General features: G+C 43.7%; 1 protein-coding gene across 4 annotated transcripts in view; it reads right to left on the reverse strand.

Moving 5' to 3' along the window:
- Window positions 1-1,214: 1,214 nt before the first annotated feature.
- Window positions 1,215-26,491, reverse strand: part of SMARCC1 (SWI/SNF related, matrix associated, actin dependent regulator of chromatin subfamily c member 1) — a 383,361-nt gene continuing 358,084 nt past the window's right edge. For 3 of the 4 annotated variants that reach the window (XM_033931941.1, XM_033931940.1, XM_033931939.1), the window contains exon 28: window positions 1,215-4,220. In XM_033931941.1, coding sequence (XP_033787832.1) covers window positions 4,117-4,220 — 104 coding nt within the window. In that variant the 3' untranslated portion in view covers window positions 1,215-4,116. The remainder of the gene's footprint in view (window positions 4,221-26,491) is intronic. The other variant, XM_033931938.1, reaches the window with a different exon arrangement.

Genomic DNA, 26,491 nt, shown 5'->3' on the forward strand with positions numbered 1-26,491 from the left:
TTTAATACCGTGCCCCTTTGTTTAGCATGATGGCCATTCCGGGGCCCAGAAAGACTCCCTTGATTTTCCCCATAAGCTGTCACAGCCTGTACTCACAAACCATGTGCTGGGGAAATGGTACTGCATCCTACTTCAGCTCCTTTAAAGTTGTCTGGATCTGGAGGGTTTCTCTGCCTCAAGCAGCTAGTCAGCTGCCATACCGCAGAGATCTTCAGGCTGCCAGATGGACCTTAATCAGACTGATCCTCTACCCCAGTGTTTCTCAACTCAGTCCTGGAGTACCCCCTTGCCAGTCAGGTTTTCAGGATATCCACAATGAATATGCATGAACTTGATTTGCATATACGGCCTCCATTATATGCAAATTTCTTTCATACATATTCATTGTGGATATCCTGAAAACCTGACTGGCAAGGGTGTAACTCCAGGACTGAGTTGAGAAACACTGCTCTACCCCATAGGCTGTGATGTACAATGCAGAAAAAGGGGGGCAGGCAAAGCTGAATCCAGTACCCTGAGCTCCCCGAAGGAGCACTATTGATGCCTAAGATCCTGCGCTCAAGCTCCTGACTTAGTCAAGGGAGTAAGCAAGTGCTGAAGGCCCATAACCCTGAGCTCCACAAATCTTCAGCAAGCTGACTGTACGGGTCCCCGAAGGATACACCTGCCAGCTTAAACGTCTGCTCCTCTCCAAGAAGGCAAAGCAGTCTCTTGAAGCTGCTAAAAAAAAAAAAATTAAAATCCACGTACAAAGCAAAAAAGACACTGCAAAACAAAGAAATAAAATGGAGCAGTTCAGAAAAACACTTTCATGCTCACCTGCACAAGGAAGAAATGAAGAGAGCAGCAGATGCTGTAAAGTTGAAAATCTGTGATTGACATCTTCTGTAGTATGCTGTAAGCACAGATGGATAACCATATTGATCAGCATACCATCCCTATTACACTGGAATGTTGCTTTCATATTATGTTTTTGTGTGTCTTCCTGGAAATTACCAGTTTCTTTAGTTGTTATCTGCCTAGAACTTCAAGGTTAAGGCAGAATAGAAATTAATATATGTAATGTAGTTGAAAAACCACAAAAGTAGCGAAAATAGAGAATAGTTTATAAATAATCCTTCATTTGTGCTATCAGAACAGCAGACAACAGGACAAAGAAATTTTTTTTTTAACAATAATATAAAGAAATTTAAAAAAGGAAATAAGGTAATACCTTTATTATTGGACTAACTCAATGCATTTTATGATGAGCTTTCAAAGGTAACCCTTTTTCAGATAAGAAATAAGCCCTTTTCTTTTTAGTTCTTTATATTATCTTGGAAAATGGACTAACATGGCCACAATACCATTTTTTTTTTTACAAAAGAAAACTTTTATTTCACAAAAATGAGTGGCTGTGCAATAAGAAAACACTATCATACATATATAATCTAATGAAGGGGTGAAAGAAGAAGAAAGAAAACACAAAAAAATCATTCATTTATACAAACACAATTACTCTACAAATTCAGAAACTAATTTATGACAGTCTCTTATAGTAAAAACACCTTGTCAGGATTTTTTTCTCTTTTCAAAAACTGGAGTCAATTATATTAAAAATAACCTGAGGTGGTATAACGAGACCACAGTCTGAACAACAATTTCTATATTGAATTAAAAACCCTGAAAATTAAAGTAAAAAAATATTTTTTCAAAGGGATGGCGAAGACAGTGACAGGCACTATGGGTCCTTAAAGATCTTAGGCAGGATAGAGGATGAGAATGGGATCCAAAAACAAGCAACTAAGGAGCAACATAACCATTTAATAAACTCAGCAAAATGTCAATTTAGCATACATTATCATACAGTTATCACCTCTGAAAATATCCCCCACTTTACTACAAAACTCAGCAGAAACATTCAAGATTTCCATTCTCTCCTTTTCTATTAAAGAGAGTGAAACTGTTATTGCTTTGCAAACAAAGCTGTTCATATTTATTTCACTTCTACAACAAAATCCCAATCATCAAGAAAATCAGTGTAACAGACAATTTAGAAAATGCAAATCAAAAGGAATGTTGTAAGATTTGAAAATAAAGAACAACTTGAGAGGGAGGGCATGGATGAGAGTTTTCATTTCTTCAATAACTTAAAAAAAAAACAACACACACAAAAAAACCTTCTAAGAAAAAAAATTACCGTGTTTCCAACCCAAGTTTTCAAAAGAGGTAGTTCTCGGGTTAACACACAAACACATATGCCTGGTCATCCCAAAGTAGAGAAGCTCTCACTTATGTCTATCAGACTAAACATAAAAGTATATGCTCCAAAAATTATTCCCCACACAAAAACAAAGTTTTCATTATTCCTCAGTTGGCCTCTCTATTGCACTCGTCTTGTTTTAGTGAGCTTTTTAAAAAGGAAATATTGCCTCTAATAAAAAAAATATATCAAACAAGAAGTGGAGATTCCAAGCATAATCCACAAGATAAGCCAACGGGAAATTCATCAATATAACCGGGCTGCAGTTGTTAATTTTTATAAACTATAAATGAATCCGTTTTGTGTTTTTTTTTGTACAGGTTAAGGAGATTAAGGGCTCCTTTTACGAAGGTGTGCTAGGGCCTTAACGTGCGGAATAGCGCGCGCTAAATTGCCTTGCACGCTAGCCGCTACCGCCTCCTTTTGAGCAGGCGGTAGATTTCTGCCTAGTGTGCGCTAATCCGGTGCATGCGCTAAAACCGCTAGCGCACCTTTGTAAAAGGAGTCCTAAATCTCTGAATGTTAGAACAGTTACAGCATTTTAAACTACCAGAAACAGTCAGCCTGTCATCTAGAATGAGAAATCCTTTCACTGTATTCTCATTTTTATATGTGCTTTAAAACAAACAGCAGGTCAACTGCTGCTCTGAACAAGATATAGAAGATAAAGAGAAATGGCTTTATTATTCTGGAAGGAGATGAAGGGTGCTGAGGGAGGAGATTGGCCTCATTTTGAAGACTGACCAGAGAAGCAATTCCTGGTTCCAATGCAGATACAACCAACAATGGTTCTCTCACTGATATTCCTTCCATCCATGATTACTCTGTGGTGGTGGCACTGGCAGTAGTGGAAGCTTTGAGGTTATCTTGTTAACATAAACATGACATTCTAGAGCAATTTCTTATTAGAAGCCACCATCTACTGCCAAGAGCAGGTGAGATACAGGAATATACAACATGTGCCTCACCGATAATAGTGACAAGGGCATTTATTCCATTGCTTTCTCACATGGTGCCTTAGAGAAATTAAATTGGTATAAAGAGAGATATAAGAAAGGGACAGTTGCATTTCCTGAGTCAGAATCATATCATAGTACCAGTTTCTCTTTGGTGCTTGATCCCCACTGTATATGCAGGCTCATCACTTGAAGAATGAAAAAAAATATGTTTTTACTGCTAAAGAAAGAGCACCAAGATAATTTAAAGTGATAATCTGTCTAAAAATGCACATCAGCAAGGGACTCCATTAACTTTAAATATTTTTATAAGAAAAAAATTATTTCTTGATTTGGGATGCGAGTTCCTTTGGGTAGGAGTTTAATGCGCCATTAAATGGAGAGAAAAAAAACAACTTGACAGAATTACAGCTAGCAACTATCAATTTTTAAAATTGTTTTAAGAGAAGAGTATTGCAGCCTGTGTACTACAGATTTAATCCCTTCCTGACAAAAGTAAGAATGAATGGTTGGAGAAGGCTCCACTCTGGTCTGGCTTGCACATCACTTTCTCTACAAGAACTGATTCTTTTCAAAGAATGCTGAACAGTCTGTGTCTATCACTTAGGACAGGGGAACCTCAAATGCAGTCCTCAAAGAATGAAATTCAACTCGGGTTTCAGAATTTTCACAATATGCAAAAGACTTATTTGTACACAACATAGGTAGTACAAGAGATATATCTCAAATATTCACTGTAGAAATCCTGAAAACCTGAATGAGTTGCAACCCTTAGGGACTGAGTTTGAAGACCCTTAGGTTAGATCATCAAAATAAAATGCTCCTTTAGAAAATCAACAGAAGGAAACTGGGGAATATGAGTCTGTCTCTCTCTGGGTTTACAAGCATCTGATGTAGAGGCTATTTGCTGTTCAATAGTTAAGGAGTTGTAGAGGCTGCTGGTACTGAAGGAGGTGGTGTTGATCCATCAGACGATGGCTGAGATGAAGCTTGAGGCAGCTGCTGCTGTTGTGGTGGAGGATCTGGAAATTAAAAAAAAGATTAGAAATCAGCAAGTGAATAGGAACAACTGAGTTAGGACACCGCTGAAAAAAAAATACAACAATCAAAGGCAGTGCAACGAGATGGGGTGAGCACTAAAGGTTATGGCTCTACAAACTTTTGCCCCCACATAGCATCAGCAGTCAGAAAGATACAAAGGCAGGAACAGAGCTTTGTTTGTTTGCCCCTTGATAAAAATGATAAAAGCCAAATCCTTTTTGAAGGTCATTTCTTTGGCCACTTGTCCCAGGTCCCTTCATGCAATATGATTTTGGAGCTCATTTTCAAAGCACTCAGACACACAAAGTACCAGAGAAAATGAGCCACTTTTATCACCTTTCAAATTGCCTTTTCAGAATTTAGACAAGAATGGTGCTTTTTTTCATTTCAAAAGATCCTTAAAGTAAAAAATGAACACAAAGCACATTTGCCAAACAAAATCTGTGCAACCATCTAATACAAAATATGTCTAACACAGGCAGAATAGAAATCAGCTCAGCAACCAATTTAATCTCCATTTCTTGGTATTTTTCAAGTTAAACCATCAACTTCTATCCCCTACCATTCCACCCTAAATCCCTCCCAAAAACAACCACCCCACAAGCAAAAACTATCACAGGAAAACAGAATAAGAACAAAATTTGGTAAGAGCATTCCACAGTTTTTTTTCCATTTAGAGTCCATTTCTGATCATTCAACCAGGAGCTTTTGATGCCAAAATGTTCTAATATTGCAGCATCTGTCTATTATAGCACAATTCCCTCCTCCAAATCTCTCACTCTAGTCTCTGTTTCCACGTAGAGTCCAAGAGGGTCAGATATATATAAAGCAATTTTCTTAAATACATCAGGGTAAGCATTCTGGATCTAAGTTTCAATTTATTGTAATTGCCTTATAATGTTTTATAACTAGTTGTGTATACTTTGGTGATAAATGTTGAATGAAATAAAACTAGATTACAAAGAGTGGGTTGACAGAGAAGTAAGAAGGGAAGATTAGATTCTTACCTCGATAATCTTTCTAGTAGAAAGGCATATGAATCTTGAACCAGTGGGTTATTCACCTCTACTTGTGAGTTTGTGTAGACAGAATCTCTATATTTTTCAGTTCTACTTCCTCTGACACTGCTCTGTGCCCCTCAGTTCATACTAAAGCAGCTGAGAAGCACTACAAAAAGAAAAATAAGGAGGGGGCAGGGAATTTCTCGTTCAGCTTTGACTTCAAATTAAATGGTTAAAAACCATGTCAAATAAGAACTGAAAAAAAACCAAGGTGGAATCTAAAACACCACTTATCCGAGTGCAACCAGCACTAACAATCATGTGACTTCCACAACTTCCAATGTGTTAACACTTTTTTTTTTTTAAAAATTGGAAGAGAGTCAGCCACATGGCGCCTCCCCTTGAGGAGGCTCATCCTTCGACTCTGGAAACTTCCAAGTATTCATCACTCTTCAGACCTTTTGATTTACAGGTGGTCAAGCATAGTAACAAAATACATGTGTGAGACAGTAAGCAGGCAAAAAATAACATCTGACTGGGCAGGCCATCAAGACTCAATGCCTTTCAATTAGAAAGAAGATTATCAAGGTAAGAACCTAATCTTCCCTTCTAGTGCAAAAGGCATGAGTCCTGAACCAGTGAGATGCTCGAAAGCAGTCCCTCTGGTCCAGGGCAGGACAGATGAGCCAGCTGCCAACACAGAAGATCCACAGGCAGCGTCCATATGCATCACCAAGTCCACCCTGAAGAACTTTGTGAAGGTATGCATGGTTGACAAAGTAGCCGTCCTACAAATTTCCTCAGGTGGCACCGCTCAGGACATAAGAACATAAGAATAGCCTTACAGGGTCAGACCAATAGTCCATCAAGCCCAGTAGCCCGTTCTCACAGTGGCCAATCCAGGTCTCTAGTACCTGGCCAAAACCCAAGGAGTAGCAACATTCCATGCTACTGATCAAGGGCAAGCAGTGGCTTCCCCCATGTCTTTCTCAATAACAAACTATGGACATTTCCTCCAGGAAATTGTCAAAATCTTTCTTAAAACCAGCTACGCTATGCTTACCACAACCTTTGGCAATTCATTCCAGAGCTTAACTACTCTGCAAGTGAAAAAATATTTCCTCCTATTGGTTTTAAAAGTATTTCCCTGTAACTTCACAGTGTGTCCTCTAGTCTTTGCAATTTTTGATGGAGTGAAAAATCGATCTACCTGTACCCATTCTACTCCACTCAGAACTCTGCCTATGAAGAAGCTACACCCCTGGCAGAGTGTGCCTTCAATGTAATCAGTGGCTGCTTACTGCGTTTTTAATGCTACTTTAGCTTGTCTATGGTGTTCTTTGCTCACATGTTTAAAGTCATAGACTATTTTCAATCCAAATCTCTATATGTGTATTTACAAACCATTGGACCCCTAAGGAAGGCATGTTTGCCGAAACACGGACCATGTAGAGTCCGTTTGGATTTTTATCATTGTATTTTTATGGTTTTATATGACAGCGTACAATAAATCAATTCCAGATCATCTGTATCCACAGTTTTTTGTTTTTAATTGGTGGATTGTTTTCACTGTGGATTATTGGGTCTTCTTTCTTTGTTGTGCTTAATGCACCTGATATACGCTGAAAAAATGACCTTACAAATCCATCGTACAATGGAAGCCTTAGAAGTTGGCTTCCCCTGACAGCTTGGATTCAGTAACACAAAAAGATGATCCGATATTCAAAAATCATTCATCACTTCGAGGTAAAAGAAGAGCTCTTCAAACATCCAGCAATGTCAAGATGTTGTCCTTTTCTTCAAACCTTTGGGAGAGAATGCTGGGAGTTGAACTTCCTGACTCAAGTGGAAAGCCAAGAATACCTTTAGCAGGAAAGAGGGAACTGTGCACAGGGAGACCCCAGCCTCTTTTTTCCTGAGGAAGGGTACTCTGCACGACAGAGCCTACAGCTTGAAGTTCTGAAACCCTCCTTGCCAAGGCGATAACCACTAGAAATACTGTCTTGATAGTAAGATCCATCACAATGTCTCTTGCAAAGGTTCATATGGAGCCTTAATCAACGAATGCAGGACAATGTTGAGATTCCAAGATGGAAAAGGCTACGTGTACTGGTGGACACAGTCGTCTCACCCTCTTCAAAAATCTGACATCATCAGGATGGGAAGGTAAACTAAACCGTAAGTTTGTATACCGCATCATCTCCATAAAGATAGAGCTTGGCACGGTTTACAGGCAATTCAATAAATGAGGGAAGGACATAATAAGAAATTAGAGGTTATGAAGAGGATAGCTAGCTTTACATTTTAAATAGATAGCTTTACGTTTTGGAGAAAAGCCAGGTTTTCAGATGCTTTCGGAATAATTGGAATGAGCCTAGGTTCCAAAGCAGGGCAGGGAGGTTATTCCAAAGCTCAGTGAATTCGAAGGATGGGATTTCCCTAATTTACCTGCATACATGACGCCTTTTAACGAGGGAAAAGGTAGAGAGACTTCCTTCATTTGAGCCCTAAAGCATGAGAGGCCTTGTACCTTGAAAAAACCAACTACTAGACATTTTGCCAGCCCAAACTGAAGAAAATCCAGGACCACCAAAAGCAGGGCCTGAAGTGGCTCCACACTCTCCTTTGTGTACTAGTGCTGAAACGACTTCCATGCTTTAGCACAGGCAGAAACTATCGCTGGGTTTTTTATGCAACTTAGGTATTTAAACATCTCTATTTAAATATTATTTTTCCTCTCTCCCGCATTTCCTTCAAAGTATACATATTGAGATCTTTAAGTCTGTCCCCATACCCCTTATGAAGATCACCAACCATTTTAGTAGCCTTCCTCTGGACTGACTCTCCTGTTTATATCTTTTTGAAAATGCGGTCTCCAGAATTGTACCCAATATTCTAAAAGAGGTCTCACCAGTCTTATACAGGGAAATCAATCCTTCCTTTTTCCTATTGGCCATACCTCTCCCTATGCACCCTAGCATCCTTCTAGCTTTCACCATCACCTTTTCTTTTTTTGTAATTGTTTATTTATAACAAAGAATCGCACATCGCCACAGCAGTACTGTGCCAAATCAGAACAATCAATCAATCAACAGAATAGCAAACCCCCCCGAAAACCACCCCCTCAGCCCCCCCCCCCGTAACAGCATACAACACCCATCATCTCCTGTAAGCCAGAAATCCCCCCCCCCACGGGCATCTAAGCACCCGAGGAAAGGAAGGAGAAAAAGAATACATAATTAACATAGAAAAACACAAAACCAGATCAAAACAGACCCCCAAAACCCAAATCCATATCAGATCCAGCAGGTCAGCTGACAACAGAGGTCTCTAGATCCAATTCCTCCACAGCCAAGTATCTTCCCCAAAGATCATAATATTGCTGCCAACGTCTAGTCAGCAGAGCCGAAAGCCTATAGCGTTCACAAACCCAGCCCAATTTAGCTCTCATAAGAGGTAACGTGGGTATAATCGTGCTTCGCCAATGGCGAGCCACAGTCAACCTAGCTGCCGTGAATGCCAACTGTACCAGACTATCCTGGGAAGCATCAACCCCCCCCCGCAGGAAACCCCAATAAGGCCACTTCCGCTCTTTCAGGTAGGGACACCTGGAGGAGAGCCCCCACATAGTGAAACACCTGTCTCCAGAATTCTTGAAGTGACTGGCAGCTCCACCACATATGAAAAAAGGTTCCCCGCTGCCCACATCCCCTCCAGCACAAGGCTGATCCCTGAGCAGACATCTTGCTCATATGAACCGGGGTCCTGTACCAGCGGATCAGCATCTTAAGAGCATTCTCCACTAGCACCGGAGCCACCGCTAAATGGTGTATCCGAAGCGATATAGTTTCCCACAAGGCCTCATCGAACTCCTGCTCTAAATCCCTTTCCCAGGCTTCAAGGTACGTAGGTTTTCGGGCCCCATCTTTATGCACCCATTTATACAATAGGGAAATGCAGCCTCTGCTCACTGGGGAACCCAACATCTGCTCAAAGGCCGAACAGGTATAAACTGCGGCATCAGCCCGCTTAGCCTTTTGCAAATAACTTTTCACCTGGAGATATGGGAAAAGGTCCCTAGATTCTAGCTGATAAAGGGCCTGGAGCACCGGAAAAGCCCGAAGAGTCTCACCCTCCAAGAATTGGCCAAAGTACTGCAACCCATTCCTTGCCCACCTCACAAATATCCCCCCATCTCTCCCCGGTACAAAATCAGAGGCAAAGCGCAATGGAAGAAAGTGCACCCCCTTGCTCTTACCTAACAGTTTGCGCGCTGCTGCTTTCCAAACCCGCAACGTCCAGGAAGTGAATGGATTAGAAACGGTCCCCAGCTCCCTTGCCCCCAAATCCCCCCACAGTAGCGAGCCCAGGGTCCTAGCCCCCCCCCCCCGATTCATCCAGCAATCCCTGTTCCACCTGCACCCATAACTTCACTGAGGGCGCATGCCACTCCACACCCGCTCTTAACTGGGCCGCTTGATAATAATGCTCCAGATGAGGGATCCCCAGACCCCCCTCTGCCTTAAACTTAAACATGGCCCACTGAGCCACCCGGGGCCATCTGCCTCCCCACACAAACCGTAAGAGGCTGCGCTGCCAACGAATAAAATACTTCCGAGGAATTTCAATAGGAAAAACTTGAAAAAAATACAAGAACCTAACTAACACCAACATCCGAGATACCTCCATGCGTCCCATCCAAGACACATATAATTTATCCCACCGATCCATATCCCGAGCCAGAGACGCCACCAGGGGAATATAATTAAGTTGAAATAAGGACGTCCAATCCACCCCCAGCTGGATACCCAAATATTTGATAGGGCCCTTAACCCACCGAAAGGGCACCACCCGCTTAATACCAGGAATATCAGATTCCGGGACTGATAAATTAAGGATCTCCGTTTTAGCCATGTTAGCCTTAAAACCGGATAAAGCCCCATAGGTTGCCATAAGTTCCTGAAGGGAACGAAGGGACTCCACGGACCCCTCTACAATTGCCAAGATATCATCAGCGAATAAGGACAACTTGTGTTCCCTCCCCTGAACCGTCACACCCCGCACCCTAGTGGTCAGTCGAATCTTTTGTGCAAGAGGCTCAATCACCAAAGCAAATAACAAGGGCGATAAGGGACAGCCTTGCCTCGTCCCCCGCCGTAATTCAAAGGGAGAGGAGTAGACCCCATTAATTTTCACACACGCCATGGGTCCATTATACAAAGAGAGAATCCAGGACACATAGCGGGGCCCCAGGCCAACATGGCGCAGAACCGCCTCCATAAACCGCCAATCCACCCGGTCAAACGCCTTTTCGGCATCCACCGCCACCGCCACCCAGGAACCACCTGAACGGCGGGCCTGCCAAACCAAGTTCAAAACTTTACGGATCCCATCCGCCGCCTGCCGACCCCCTATGAACCCTACCTGATCGGGGTGAATAAGTGTCGGCAGATGAGATGCCAATCTATCAGCAAGCACCCGAGCAAAAATTTTCGTGTCAATACCCAGCAGGGAAATCGGCCTATAACTCCCACACTGGGTAGCATCCTTCCCCGGCTTCGGCAAAATTGTGATCCCCGCCAACCGCATGAAGAAAGGTAATTGAGCTCTGTCTCTCAAATCATTATATAAGCGCGCCAACAACGGCACCACCAAGGAAGACAACTTCTTATAAAACAACCCCGTGAACCCATCTAAACCCGGAGATTTCCCCGGTTTCAACTGTCGGATCACATTATGCACTTCCTCCAAAGAAATATCAGCATCCAGCCCTTGCTTCACCGAAGCCGGAAGGGACTCCAAGCCCAAATCCTGTAGATAAGTCTGAATCTCCTCCTCTGATCCCTGACTCTCTGGCGTATAAAGCGGCTGATAAAATTCACAGAAGCGAGCATGTATAGCTCCTTCAGCCGTCAATGTCAATGAACCATCCTTAATAGCCATCAATGAGTCATCCTTAATAGCCATAATATTAGATTGCGTCTGCCTAAGTCGGAGACGATGAGCCAACAATTTCCCCGCTCTATTACCAGATTCAAAAAACCGTAGACGAAGGCGTTCAAGATTGAATTGGATCTCCTCATCCTCCAACTTCCCCAAGTCCGCCCGCACCTCACGAATCCGAAGCCCCAAGGCTGCCCCTCCCTGACCCCGCTTATGTTGATCAACTAGGTGCCTTAGAGTCTCTCTCAGGCTCCGTTCCTTCTGCAAATTAAGCCGCTTTTTATACGCAGCCATCGATATAAGCTCCCCCCGTAGCACCGCTTTCAAACTTTCCCAGATCGTCATCGGAGAGTATTGGTCAACATCATTATGCTCCAAAAAGTCCAAAATAACCTGCTCCACCTTACGGAGTAGCAACGGATCCTTCAATAAACTATCATTCAATTTCCAGTATCGGTCCCCCACGCGTGATGCCCCCCAGCGGATATCCATCCAAATGGGAGCATGATCCGACCACCCAATGAACTCGATGCGCGTGTCGAGCAATCTATCCCCCCACCCCTTATCCATATACAACATATCTATTCTAGTATACACCGCATGTACGGGGGAGTAATAAGAATAATCCTTACCCATCCAGTGCTGAGAACGCCAAACATCTACCACGTTTAGAACATCAACAAAATGCTTAAGACGCTTCCTATCGGCCTTATGCCTATCTCCCCCAGCCCCGGTAGAGTCCCAACGAGGGTCAACCACCAGATTGAAGTCTCCGCCCACCAGCAACGATCCCTTTTTAACCAACAGTACTTTGGCCAATACCTCATCAAAGAAGGAACCCTGTTGAGCATTCGGGGCATACAGATTCACTAACGTAACCACTTCCCCATTAATTTGACCCAACCAAATAACCCAACGCCCCCCCTCATCCCTCCATTCCTGTTCAGGGACCAATTTAAGATGTCTAGCAAACAAAATGCCCACTCCCGCCTTCTTCCTCTCCTTCCTATTAGAGGCCCAAACCCTATCCGGATATTCTTTATATTGTATCAGCTTTTCCCCAGTTTTCAAAAAATGGGTTTCTTGCACAAAACTAATATCAATCCGTAACCGCTTTAATTCTTTTAACAATAATTGGCGTTTACGGGGCATGTTGAGACTCTTGACATTAAAGCTGCCCACTCTCAATTTAGCAACTGCCATAACCCCAAATATCAAAACCCCACAAGTCTCCTCCCGTTCTCCTCCCCCCGCACCATCTCCCAAATCCCATGCTGTTACCCCCCAGCTCCCCTCCACCCCACCCCCCACCCCACCCAACCCATTCCCACCACCACCGTCTCCCTTCTATTACTTCGGGTGACCCCACCAAAGCCCATGTCCCCATCATGCACCCCCCTCCCAAAAGTACCGCCCAACACACACACACTGCAACCACTCCCCCCTACATATGCCCCTCACCCACACCCCCAAGCATACCGCCAAACACAGGATACAATCCATGTTTTCCAAAAGTCTCAAGTCTCCAGGAGTTCTCCATAGGTTAAGACCGCCTCAGTCTCAGCTTCACCTCAAGTCGCTGGCCCTGCTCCACGTCCCGCTGAGGTCCCTATGCCTTCTCCATCAGGCCGTCGTTTGCGGGACCGCTGTGATCGAGCTTGCCACTGGAATCGCTCCGCCGACTGGCCCAAGGGTTTCCCCAGAGGGGGATCCTCCGCACTCATGAGACCTTCCCTCCACAGCAGTGCCCCAGCGTCGGACAGGGTTGTAACTCTCTTGTGTGCCCCGTTGATGGTAATCAGGAGCCCAAATGGAAAGAGCCAGCGATATTTCAAATTATGCTTTCTCAGAATCTGCACCACAGGACGAAATTCCCGCCTCCTCTGCAATGTAATGGCTGAAAGATCTTGAAAAACTTCCACGTTATGCCCCTTCCAATCAAAAGTGCCCAACTCCCTGGCCTTTCGCACCATCCGATCCTTGTCCACAAAAGCATGAAGGCAGGCAATGATATCTCGAGGATTATCATCCTTCTTGGGTCCCAGAGCCCGGTGGGCCCTGTCCACCTTCACCTTCCTGGCACCCACCTCTTCCCCCTCCTGCGGGCATAGGGTCCCAAAGATCTCCTGGACTACCTGTACAGCATCTTGAAACTCAGCCAGCTCAGGCACCCCTCTGATGCGCACATTATTTCTGCGGGACCAGTTCTCCAGATCCTCAAGGCGAGTAAAACAATCCTGCCAATCCTTCCGAGCTTCTGTAAAAGCCCCACTCAGATCTTGCACCACCACCTCTTGGTCCCCAATACGCCGCTCGGTCTCCTCCACTCTCCCAAGGAGGTCAGCAAAGTCCTTCCGGATTTCTTTCACTGCATCCTTAATTTTACCCTTCACGGCTGCCACCTCTTGTTTGATATCCAAAGCCCACTGCTGAAGGTCTGCTTTGGTGACAGCCGCGGCACATTCCTGTCTTCTCAATCTCGGAGAAGCACCCCTCTCCGACTCATCCTCCGAAGCGCTCTCTCCTGACTCGCGCTCGGGCTCTCTGGAGGCCCCACGCACATGACACAGGCCGCACTGCTCACCGCCCGTATCGGGCCGACGCCCCTCCGCCGACTGTTTTTTTGACGGCATTGTGCATATGCGATCCACTCCGGACTTATAATAACCCAGTTCCGGGCCAGTAGGAAGCACCAAATCACCTTCGGGAGGGAGGTAAAAGCCCACGGAGGTCAGAGCTCTCACTCTAACCGACCACCATGCTTCGTGACGTCACCGGAAGCCCACCATCACCGTTTCAACCTGTTTGGCCACCTGGCCACCTTAAGATCATCACATACTATCACACTCAAATCCCGCTCCTCTTTCATGCACAAAAATTTTTCATCTCTTAATTTGTACCGTTCCCTTGAGTTTTTGCAGCCCAAATGTATGACCTTGCATTTCTTACCATTAAATCTAAGCTGCCAAATTTCGGACCATCCTTCAAGTTTCAGTAGATCTTTCCTCATGTTATTCATACCATCAAGGGTATCATCCGCAAAGAGGCATATCTTACTTGACAGCCCTTAAAGCAATTATCAATTACAAAATGTTAAAAAGAACAGGCCCAAGAACCGAAACTTGAAGTACACCACTGGTGACATCCTTTTCTTTAGAGTGATCTCCACTGACCACTACCCTCTGACGCCTTCTACTCAACCAGTTCCTGACAGTTTGTCACTTTGGGGCCTATACCGAGGGCACTCAATTTATTTATTAGATGCCTGTGTGGAACACTGTTAAAGGTGTTGCTAAAATCTAAACACATCACATCTTGTGCATTTTCTGATCACCCAGTCAAAAAAATTGATCAGATTTGTCTGACAAGACCTGCCTCTAGTGAATTCATGTTGCTTTGGGTCCTATAATCCACTGGATTCCAGAAAAATCACTATTTTTTTTTAAAGCGTTTCCATTAATTTACTTACCACAGAAGTCAGACTTACAGGCTTATAGTTCCCTACTTCTACTTTTTGAAGAGAGACAATTAACCATCTTTTTTCTAGTCCTTTAGTACCACTCCCAGCTCTAGAGAAGAATTGAAAAGGTCAACAAGTGGAGCTGCCAGAACTTCCTTAAGTTCCTTCAAGATCTTCTGATGTACACTATCCGGCTCCACCTTTAGTTTAACTAACTCCTCAAAAACACAATTCCCTGAAAATCGAACAGGGTCTACCATACCTCCATTCCTACTTGCATTTGTTTTCTGTGGTCCCAGCGTTTCTGCTGTGAACACAGAATAAAAATATTTGTTAAGCAATTTAGTGCAGTCTTTAATCTTGAGCACCTTGGATTACTGTAACATCATTTATCTGGGATCTTATAAGAAAACCACGAGGAGACTGAGAATTATTCAAAATATAGCTATATGTCTAATTTTTGGTCTGAAAAAGTCTGAATGTGTTACACCGTATTATAAAAAATTGCATTGGTTGCCAGTGGAGGCTAGAATGATTTTCAAATTGGCCTGTTTTGTGTTATAAAACATTATTAGGCCTTGTACCTATCTTTTAAATCATTTTGATCTACCAGTGAATGGCCGCCATACATGTGGAATTCTTTTGCTTTCATTTCCAACTTTGAAAGGATGTATGTTTGACAAAACTCTTTCCAAGCTGGTAAATGGAACAAAACTAAGTGATCTGATTCTGAATTCCCTTTCATATCAAACATTTAGATGATCATTGAAAACTTATTTATTTGATAAATTTGTTTAATCATCTTGATTATGTACTTCTTATGAAAAATGCTGATGTATTTTTGCAGCATTTTCTTGATGTGAACTACTTGGAACTACAAGGTACTGCAGGATACAAAAATAAAAGTTGTTATTATTATATAAGAAATAAATTACATTACATTACATTATCAGCTTCTACATATTTCTTCCCTTCACCTTTGAGTATCATAATACCACTTTTGCACTTCTTCCCCTCACCAATATACTTGAAAATGTCTTGTTTCTCTGTTTTATCGTGTCAGCTATTTTTTCTTTCATTTGCATCTTTGCTTTCCCGATTACTCGACCAGCCTCTCAACTTTTCCAGATATTTTAACCTGTCTTCATCTTTCTGCAATCTTTTGTAGTTAACAAAAGCTAACCTCTTTTTCTTTACCTTCTCAGCTACTATTGTATATACTCGAATATAAACCGGGATTTTTGGTCCGACACTAGCAATTACCGCCCTCCCTCCTTCCCTCCCTTGCTTACCTGTGTGTGTGTTCCCTGGTGGTCCAGCATGTATCCCGTGCTGAAATCCTCAAGAAGATTGTCAAGATAAGCAGCTAGCAGCGCACCCAGGCCGGCACACAGCAGCGAGCTATTTGTGCTGCCGGCCGGCCCTGCACCGCTCCTTGATAGGCTGCTGTGAGAACCGCAAGAACTTGCAGCAGCCTATCAAGGAGCGGTGCAGGGCCAGCCGGCAGCACGAAAAGCTCGTTGCTGTGTGCCAGCCTGGATTCGCCGCTAACTGCTTACCTTGACAATCTTCTTGAGGATTTCAGCGCGGGATACACTCTGGACCACCAGGGAACACACAGGTACGCGAGGGAGGGAGGGCGGTAATTGCTAGTGTCAGCCGGGGCAGGAGACAGGAGGGATCCCTCCTGTCCCGGCCTACCACTAGGTGGTTTACGTTAAGGGGAATGGTTAGTCTGCTGGCTGGGTTAGAGGGGAGTACGGGACAATCAAGCCATTGTGACGAGGTTGGCTCTTTTTAGGGGGCAGAGGGCACAGGGAAGAAAGGTGGGACAGTGTTCAGAGCCTGGCAGGGAGGGGGGAACAATATTCAAAGCCTGGCAGGGAAGGGGGCTTGGTTCACAGCCTGGTAGGGAATGGGACTGAGTGCAAGGCAGAGAGGGAAAGGGGCTGTGTGCCGAACTTGGCAGGGTGGGGGGCTGGGTATAGAACCTTGCAGGGGAGGGTATGACGGAGGGGACACTGGGTGCAGATCCTGGCAAGGCATGGTATTTGAATATTAAGCCCCCGACTTATATTCGAGTCAAACATTTTTCCTCCTTTTTGGGAACCTTTTGAGAACCAAAGTGGCCTTCTTTCCTTTCAGTTTTGCCCAGCAATTTCCTACTTCTTCCAGAAGTTCCCATCCAGACAATTCTTGACGTAATCCCCTGTCTGAACAACATTAGTTTTTTTAAAGTCTAGAACCTTTACTTTTGAAGGACCCTCTCTACACTTGTCTTAATATTAAAGCACACCATAAGATGATCACTGGATGCCAGATGATCACCCACTGTAACTTCAGAAACACTTTTCCTGTTTGTAAGTACTAAGTCCAGTATGGCCCCATCCCACGTGGGTTCACCTTGTAGAGAATCCAGGATCTCCCTGCTGCTAGAAGACCCTGCAACAGGGATACCCCAATCAACATTTGGCATGTTAAAATCACCTATTAGAAATATTTTCCTTTTACAGTTATATTCTGAATGTCTACTACTGAATCTCTGTCCACTTCTTCTGTCTGTGAAGGCGGCATGTATACCACACCAATGTAAATACATTTTTGATTCCCTCTTTCCATATTGACCCACAGTGCCTCTTCCTTACCTTGCAGGTCCTACAATTGTGTGGCTTTAATATGATCTTTAACATATAATGCTACGCCCCTTCATTTTCTTCCTACCTTATCTTTCCTTGAAAGGTAGTCTACTCAAAGTAGCCTTGGATGAAGAATCTCAAGCCCACTGTCTAATCAAGAGCATCTGATGAGTGGAAATGGAGAAAATCAAGACTTTGCTTATGACCTTTGAACACATCATAGAGAGCATCTGCTACTTAATCCACCCACAAAACCAGCAACTGGGGGTAGGTGTCCTTCTCTGTTGTATAAGCTTGATGCAGGATAGTATGATAGGCGCATGCTTCAAAGGAAGCCACTGTTGCCACTTTCAGCTCTAATGCCAAAGTCTCAAATTGACATTTTAGGACTAAATCCACCCTGCTGTCCTGCACATAAGAACATAAGAATTGCTGCTGCTGGGTCAGACCAGTGGTCCATCCTGCCCAGCAGTCCGCTCACGCGGTGGCCCTTAGGTCAAAGACCAGTGCTCTAAATGAGTCTAGCCTCACCTGCGTATGTTCCAGTTTAGCAGGAACTTGTCCAATTTTATCTTGAATCCCTGGAGGGTGTTTCCCCCTATAACAGACTCCGGAAGAGCATTCCAGTTGTCTACCACTCTCTGGGTGAAGAAGAACTTCCTTACGTTTGTACGGAATCGATCCCCTTTTAGCTTTAGGGAGTGCCCTCTCGTTCTCCCTACCTTGGAGAGGGTGAACAACCTGTCTTTATCTACTAAGTCTATTCCCTTCAGTATCTTGAATATTTTGATCATGTCCCCTCTCAGTCTCCTCTTTTCAAAGGAGAAGAGGCCCAGTTTCTCCAATCTCTCACTGTACGGCAACTCCTCCAGCCCTTTAACCATTTTAATCACTCTTCTCTGGAACCTTTCGAGTAGTACCTTGTCCTTCTTCATGTAAGCTGACCAGTGCTGGACGCAGTACTGCAGGTGAGGGCGTACCATGGAATGATACAGTGGCATTATAACCTTCTCCGATCTGTTCGTGATCCCCTTCTTTATCATTCCTAGCATTCTGTTTGCCCTTTTCGCCACCGGTGCACATTGCGCGGATGGCTTCCTCAACTTGTCAAATGCCTTTAGAATCACCCCGCCTTCACTAGGAAGAGAGGTGCATTTGGTAACCTTCACAACCAAGGAATCCACCTTAGGTAGGACAAAGCTCCTGAAAATTTAGAGCCAGCAGACACAATTTAGCCACAGCTCTGGCAACCCGCAAGGGACCTACTGGTGACTCTCAGTGCTCTGTAAGCATCATAGTAATATCTGGATGTGAAGGACAGAAAGTGGTCTGGGGCTTGGAACTTCTCATAACTGAACACAGAGCAGTGGAGGTCTGCAGGGGCTCCAGCTTTGAGACCCACAATGACTCAGTGATGACCTCCAGTAAATCTGCTGGCTTAAATAAATGGCTCACTGCTGGGTCTATCCCCTGGTCCGTTGCCATCTCAATGTACACCCACAAAACACTCTTCCCCTCCAGCAGAATTACAGCTGATAACCTAACAGGGAATCCCCGTTTCACCAAATAGGCTGCATCAGGGATTTTGCAACTGATTGTATAACACGCCAATCCAATCCAGCACACTGTTTCACAATTTCATGTTTAAATCTTTTTATTGATTTTTGCAAGAAACAATAGCACAGCAGAAATGCGAAAATACAACAGAAACAAACCCCCTCCCACCTCCCATTGGGAACAGCTTTCAATGAGTCCCAAACCAGGATAAGCGTATCAATTCAAAAGTCTGCTTCTAGCAGTTGGAGTTAGAGTAGAACAAAAAGTTAACCAGCAGCGAAGAAACACTGAACCAGGTTTAGAGTCCATATCAGAAATAGCTTGGCGCTCAAACCCTGCCAATTGAATCATCTGAGTACGCCAATGTGCCAGTGTAGGAGTATGTGGAGACATCCAGCATTGAAGGATTGTTTTAAGTTCCATGAAAATAGCCTTCTGGACAAAGGCAGCTGCACCCGGTCGGACTGGTACCAGCGAGAGTTTCAAAGTAAAAAGAAACTTGTCTGTGGGTATCCAAGTACAGTTCCACATGGACTTAATCAAAGAACAGAGGTGTCTCCAATAGGCCTGAATGCCAGGACAGGACCAAAACATATGGCCTAAAGTGGCTCGGGCAGCCGTACATTTGGGGCAACAGTCTATGGCACTGATATGCGCTCTATAAGATCTGTTGGGTGCAAAGTAAGCCCAAACTACAAATTTATAATAGCACTCTCTTTCCACTGCGGAGATCAATAGTTGTGCACCAAGCTTGACACTCCGCTTGATCAAATCCACAGAAATCTGTTATGTTGAGGTCATGAGACCAATTAGTTGCCAGTGCCTCATAGTCCAAATCACCGGCCAACTCCTGCAGAAAGTGGTGATGAAAACGTAAAGATATCGGTACTTGTGCAGTCAAACAAAGGGATTCAGATAATTTTTCCTGGATGTCTTCCAACAAAGCCTCTCTAGGAAGAGAGTGGACGTAATGCTGCAATTGTCTATAGGAAAACCAGTCCTTAGTCTCCAACCGAAAGGACTCTCATCAGCTGAAAAGGTTGTAAAGTAACATCAGACTGTAACACATGGGATAAATATAACAAACCCTTCACAGTCCACAAGTGAAATGTCCCTTGACTCATCCTAGGAATAAAGTCCCCATTACCCCCAATGGGCAAACAGAGAGTCACATCGGGCCTAATATTTAACTGTGCACATAAACGCTTCCAAGTTTTGTGTGCTGGAAACAGATATATATACACATAGGAATAAGCGGGCTCAGGCAAGTGTTTGTTATGAAACATAGAAACATAGAAAGGTGACGGCAGAAAAGGGCTACAGCCCATCAAGTCTGCCCACTCTACTGACCCACCCCATTAAGTCTGAGTGCTGCTCGACCCACGTAGGGATCCCACGTGGATGTCCCATTTATTCTTAAAGTCGAGCACGCTTGTGGCCTTGATTACCTGCGTCGGAAGTTTGTTCCAGTGATCTACCACTCTTTCTGTGAAGAAATACTTCCTGATGTCACCTCTAAATTTCCCTCCCCTGAGTTTGAGCGGGTGCCCCCTTGTGACCGAGGGTCCCTTGGGAAGGAATATATCGTTTTCTACCTCGACACGACCTGTGACGTACTTAAAAGTCTCAATCATGTCACCCCTTTCCCTGCGCTCCTCTAGAGAGTACAGCTGCAATTTGCCCAGTCTTTCCTCGTATGAGAGACCCTTGAGTCCAGAGACCTTCCTAGTGGCCATTCGCTGGACCGACTCAGCTCGAAGCACATCTTTACGGTAATGTGGCCTCCAGAATTGCACACAGTACTCTAGATGAGGTATGGAGCAAGTAACTAAAATGATAAGGTAAGTATGCTTGACATTTTACCTTTGTTGCTGAAAAATGAGCTGTCATACAGAACCAATCAATCACATGTCTAAGTTGGCAAGCCATATTGAGTCTTCCCACCGTGAACACCCGCTGCTCAAGGTCAGTAGTCCGTGGCTGCCATCTCCGTCAAAAGTTGTTCTAGGCGGTTCATCTACGATGTCAAGCTCCATTTGCGGCCCTAGCACTTGCGCCACTGCTGTTTTTAGTTCCTCAAGCGCTGTGTCCGTGAACTGGGAGACCGCGGTGCCAGGTAGGTCCGCCATTTTAGAATCCCCAGGTTTGGTATATTCCTGGTCTTTGCAAACTGATTTCATACTCGCAGACTCCTGGGAACGAGTAATATCACTCTTTTAAGGTTCAAAAACGAGTTGTTGTGTGAAGTAAGTAAGCCAATACTCCGTTTAGAAGAGCAGGGCCTTGGAGCCGATCAGGAACATGCCCTCACCCGCTTATAGCGTCACGTAACCTCTTGTTTCACAATTTCATAATGGTGCCAAAGGATCTAGGCAGACCTCAGGAAATCGGAAGACTGGGTGTTCAAATAGCAGATGAAATTTAATGTGGACAAATGCACATTGGGAAGAATAACCCAAATCATAGTTACCAAATACTAGGGTCCACCTTGGGGATTAGTGCCCAAGAAAAAAAGATATGGGTGTAACTGTATACATTACACTGAAACCTTCCGCCCAATGTGTGGCGGCAGCCAAAAAAGCAAACAAGATGCTAGGAATTATTTAAAAAGGGATGGTTAACTAGACTAAGAATGTTATAATGCCTCTGTATTGCTCCATAGTGTGACCTCACCTTCAGTATTGTGTTCAATTCTGGTCACCTTATCTCAAGAAAGATATAGAGGAACTAGAAAAGGTTCAAAGAAGAGCAACCAAGATGATAAAAGGGATATAACTCCTCTCATTTGAGGAAAGACTAAAAAGTTGGTGCTCTACAGCCTGGAAAAAGAGACAACTGAGGGGAGATATGACTGAAGTATACAAAATCCTGAGTGGTGTAGAATGGGTACAAGTGGATCAATTTTTCATTCTGTCAAAAATTACAAAGACTTGGGGACATTCAATGAAGTTACAGGGATATACCTTTAAAACCAATAGAAAGAAATATTATTTTATACAAATAGTTAAGCTCTGGAACGCGTTGCCAGAGGTTATGGTAAGAGTGGTTAACGTAGCTGGTTTCAAGAAAGGTTTGGACAATTTCCTGGCAGAAAAGGCCAAAGTCTGTTATTGAGGCAGACATGGGGAAAGCCACAACTTGCCCTGGATTGGTAGCATGGAATGTTGCTACTATTTGTTTTTTTGCCAGGTACTAGTAACCTGGATTCGCCTCCTTGAAGATGGTCTGCTGGGCCATATGGACCATTGGTCTGACCTAGTAAGGCTATTTTTATGATCCTTCAGCTAATCCTTACCAGTCTTAGTCTCTATCCCTACTCTCATCTAGTTCCCACCATTTTTTCTCACCCCGAGGCTTCTCCTGCCTCCAGCATTCCCAGCTGCCTTTGAATAGGCCCCCTCCACGTCGGCCTCATAACTCCCGACTGTTTCTGCTTCTGGTTTATACAACAACCTTTATACTAACTACCTTACCCACACACAGCTGCTGTTTCTTCTTTCCTTCAAAGCTACTACAGCCTCTACAACAGCCTGTGCATGTACACTCTGCTTGAATGGATAGAGCAGTATGAGATATTCTCCAGGGGTTTGTGGACCACCAGCTCAGACCCACTGCTGTAGACTATTCAGAATGCTAGGAATGATAAAGAAGGGGATCACAAACAGATCGGAGAAGGTTATCATGCCGCTGTATGGGGCCATGGTGCGCCCTCATCTGGAGTACTGCGTCCAGCAGTGGTCACTGTACATGAAGAAGGACACGGTACTACTCGAAAGGGTCCAGAGAAGAGCGACTAAAATGGTTAATGGGCTGGAGGAGTTGCCATACAGTGAGAGATTGGAGAAACTGGGCCTCTTCTCCCTTGAAAAGAGGAGACAGATGGGACATGATCGAAACATTCAAAATACTGAAGGGAATAGACTTAGCAGATAAAAACAAGGTAGGGAGAACAAGAGGGCACTCTCTAAAGTTGAAAGGGGATAGACTCCGTACAAATGTAAGGAAGTTCTTCTTCACCCAGAGAGTGGTAGAAAACTGGAATGCTCTTCCAGAGTCTGTCATAGGGGAAAACACCCTCCAGAGATTCAAAACAAAGTTGGACAAGTTCCTGCTCAACTGGAAAGTACGCAGGTGAGGATGGGCTCATATAGAGCACTGGTCTTTGACCTGGTGGCCGCCACATGAGCGGACTGCTGGGCATGATGGACCACTGGTCTGACCGAGCAGCGGCAATTCTTATGTTCATCAAGCTTGTCTGAAAGTTATAATCCCTCTTTTTCTCTCTTTGGCGGGCTTTTACAGAGGTTTGCTGCTAAGATGCCCATAGGAATAGAATGGACGGCTCAGCATTTAGTACGTATTGCTTGATAGCGCACCTTTGTAAAAGGACCCGTTTGTGGGGGTCCTTTCTTAATGCTAAACTCACAGTAATGTTGTTATTGAGTGGAATCTACTTTAGGAATAACTGCATACTAACCATTAGAAAATGACTGCCTACATGCTTTACTCTACTGTCAATCTCGGTTTAGACTTGAACAAGCTCCTCTATCAAACCACTGATGCATGCTCTTCTGGCTAAAATTAATTAAAATCACAAATTTTCAGGTTTAGATGCTTCATGTTTCTTTAAAAAAAAAAAAAAAGTTTTACAGATCAGTGACTGAACCAATTGTTGAAGTATCCAGAATTTTTGAAAAAAAAAAAAATAAAAAAAAATTTTAAGTCTATGTATATAGTCTTTGCAAAATGACCGAGACCCTCCTTGGGACCATTTTTAGTGCCAGAGAAACTTCCTACATTTCCAGATTTGTCCACAAGAACAGAAATTTTATAAATATTCAATCAAATATTCTAAACTTTAAAATGACACCAAAACTGTTCTTATCCCCAAGTAAAAAAATGAATATCAAGCTGGTTCACTATAAAAAAAACAAAACAAAAACTAGATCTGTGTCCTGAACTCCGCTCTTGCTCTTCAATTTAGTTGGAGTTCAGGATGCTATGGAGACAGAATTCACAGTCTAGATTAGAAAATGTGTAATGGAAATTGGGTCCTCAATTACTGTTCAAAAACAATGCTGCCTCAATAGCATAGCTGTGTTGTGATTGGTAACAGACTGATCTATCCCTCACATTTAGGGTTGCTACTGAAATATTCTGCAAACTAAGGCCTATGGTACCACAGCTTCTGCCCTCCCCATCAACAGCACTGAATAAGACTGATGCAAGTCTATATATGAGCTGAAAATCCAGCAAATGAAAACATGATGTTTCAGCAGCTGTTAAGACTTTTCAGAATCCAAACATGCAAATTAAGAGTTCTTTGTTAAAAAACCATCACCACTATAGCATGAATTTCCAAGATAAAATTTAAACTTCACAACTGCTATGCTTTTGCACTCAAATGGAACTGTTACCGTGGTAACCAAAGATAAGAGTTAAATGCAAAATTAACAAAGATGTTAAAGTACCCTCATTTTTTAACTCTTCAATCAGAAATACATTTTTAAAAAGTGGAGACAACATATAAAACTTGGCTTATGGCATTCTTTTACCCTTTCTGCACGTGTGCACATGTAAGTGCTGCCTCTGTGTTAGTCTCTGACTTGAAAGAGAGAGGATGGGGCTGTTTCAATGGACACATACCCAAATATTTTGTTGGTTTGTAAAGAGTAATAAAATGAAATCAAATGTGACAATTTATTGAACTATTAGACATCACTACCAACAGATTTCAAAGAATGGATTTTACAGTTTAACCACAGGGTGCCTCTGTTTTACTGCAACCGATAGTGCTCTGCTCCTCTAACACTAGATGGCGGTACATATAGTTGGCAGTAGAGAGTTGCGTGGGGACAGAAATCCCACCCATCCCTGCCAGGATCCTCTCCGTCCCTACCCGTCCCCGCCAGGATCCTCTCCATCCCCACCCATCCCCGTCAGGATCTTCTCCGTCCCCACCCATCTCCGCAAGGAATTACCTCCATCCCCGCCCGTCCCCATAAAAAGCAGCAATTACTTCTAACAGGATCATCAATTCCACAGTTCCTTTTGTGTTTGCGCTGCTGTTTTCCTTGTGGAATCTCTTTGGTGGAACCCTTTTTTTTGTTTTCTGTTCAGGTAATTAACTTGTTTTCTGTTCAGGTAATTAACAAACCCCCTCTTTTACTAAGGCTGACGTGTCCATTATATTATATGGACGAACCCTGCTTCCATCCTCATGGGAGTCCCGTTGGCTAGAGGGGGTCCCCGTGGGCCAGAGGGGGGTCCTCATTGGAATCTTGTGGGTTAGGGGGGATTCCCGCGGGACCCGCAGGATTCCCGCGATCCCCGTTCCTGTGCAGACCTCTAGAGTTGGCAGTAGCAAACTATAAGGTTCAACTACTAGGTATCATCATATGTATAAGCTACATAGCTCAGCCAGAAGGTTCAGTATAGAATTTATACATAGAAAATCAAATATACAAGTTAAAAAGGTAACGGCGAAAGCTAGAAGGATGCTAGGGTGCATAGGAAGAGGTATGGCCAGTAGGAAAAAGGGGGTATTGATGCCTCTGTATAAGACTCTGGTGAGACCTCATTTAGAATATTTTATACAATTCTGGAAGCTGCACCTTCAAAAAGATATAAAAAGGATGGAGTTGGTCCAGAGGAAAGCTACTAAAATGGTGTATGGTCTTCATGATAAGGCATATGGGGACAGACTTAAAGATCTCAATCTGTATTTTTTGGAGGAAAGGCGGGAGAGGGGAGATATGACAGAGATGTTTAAATACCTACGTAATGTAAATGTACATGAGTCGAGTCTCTTTCATTTGAAAGGAAGCTCTGTAATGAGAGGGCATAGGATGAAGTTAAGAGGTGATAGGAGTAATCTAAGGAAATACTTTTTTTTACAGAAAGGGTGTTAGATGGAAGAGGTGGTGGAGACAGACTGTGTCTGAATTCACAAGGGCCTGGGATAGGCACGTGGGATCTCTCGGAGAGAGAAAGAGATAATGATTACTGTGGAAGGGTAGACTAGATGGGCCATTTGGCCTTTTTCTGCCATCATGTTTCTATGTATGTGACTCACTAAACGCCAACCCAAAAGGGTGTAGGGAATAGGTCTCATGGAATTATTCCCAATCACTACGGCCAGATTCTATAAATGGCGCCTTAAGTTAGGCGCTGGTAGGCGCCCTACCAGCACTTAAGTTGAAAATGCTGTTAAAAAAAGGAAAAACACACATTTAAAAGAAAAATGTAAGTGCCTACTTCAAGCCCTTCTTTAGATACGTGAAAGGGAAAAAACCTGCAAAAGAGGCAGTGGGACCCCTGGACGACCAGGGAAGAAAAGGGTACATCAAGGAAGATAAACAAATCGCAGACAAACTAAATTCCTTCTTTGCGTCCGTCTTTACGAAGGAGGACACCTCAACAATACCTGAAGCGGAGAAAGTGTTTGCAGGAGAAATAGAAGACAGCCTCACCACAGTTGAAGTGGACTTAGACCAGATATACTATCAGATCGACAAACTTAAAAGTGACAAATCCCCTGGACCGGATGGGATTCATCCGAGAGTCTTAAAGGAATTGAAGTTTGAAATCGGAGAGTTATTGCAAAAACTTGCAAACCTGACAATCAGAACTGGACAGATACCGGACGACTGGAG

This window comes from Geotrypetes seraphini, chromosome 2 (genome assembly GCF_902459505.1).
Source record: "Geotrypetes seraphini chromosome 2, aGeoSer1.1, whole genome shotgun sequence".
NCBI classification, from domain to species: Eukaryota; Metazoa; Chordata; class Amphibia; order Gymnophiona; family Dermophiidae; genus Geotrypetes; species Geotrypetes seraphini.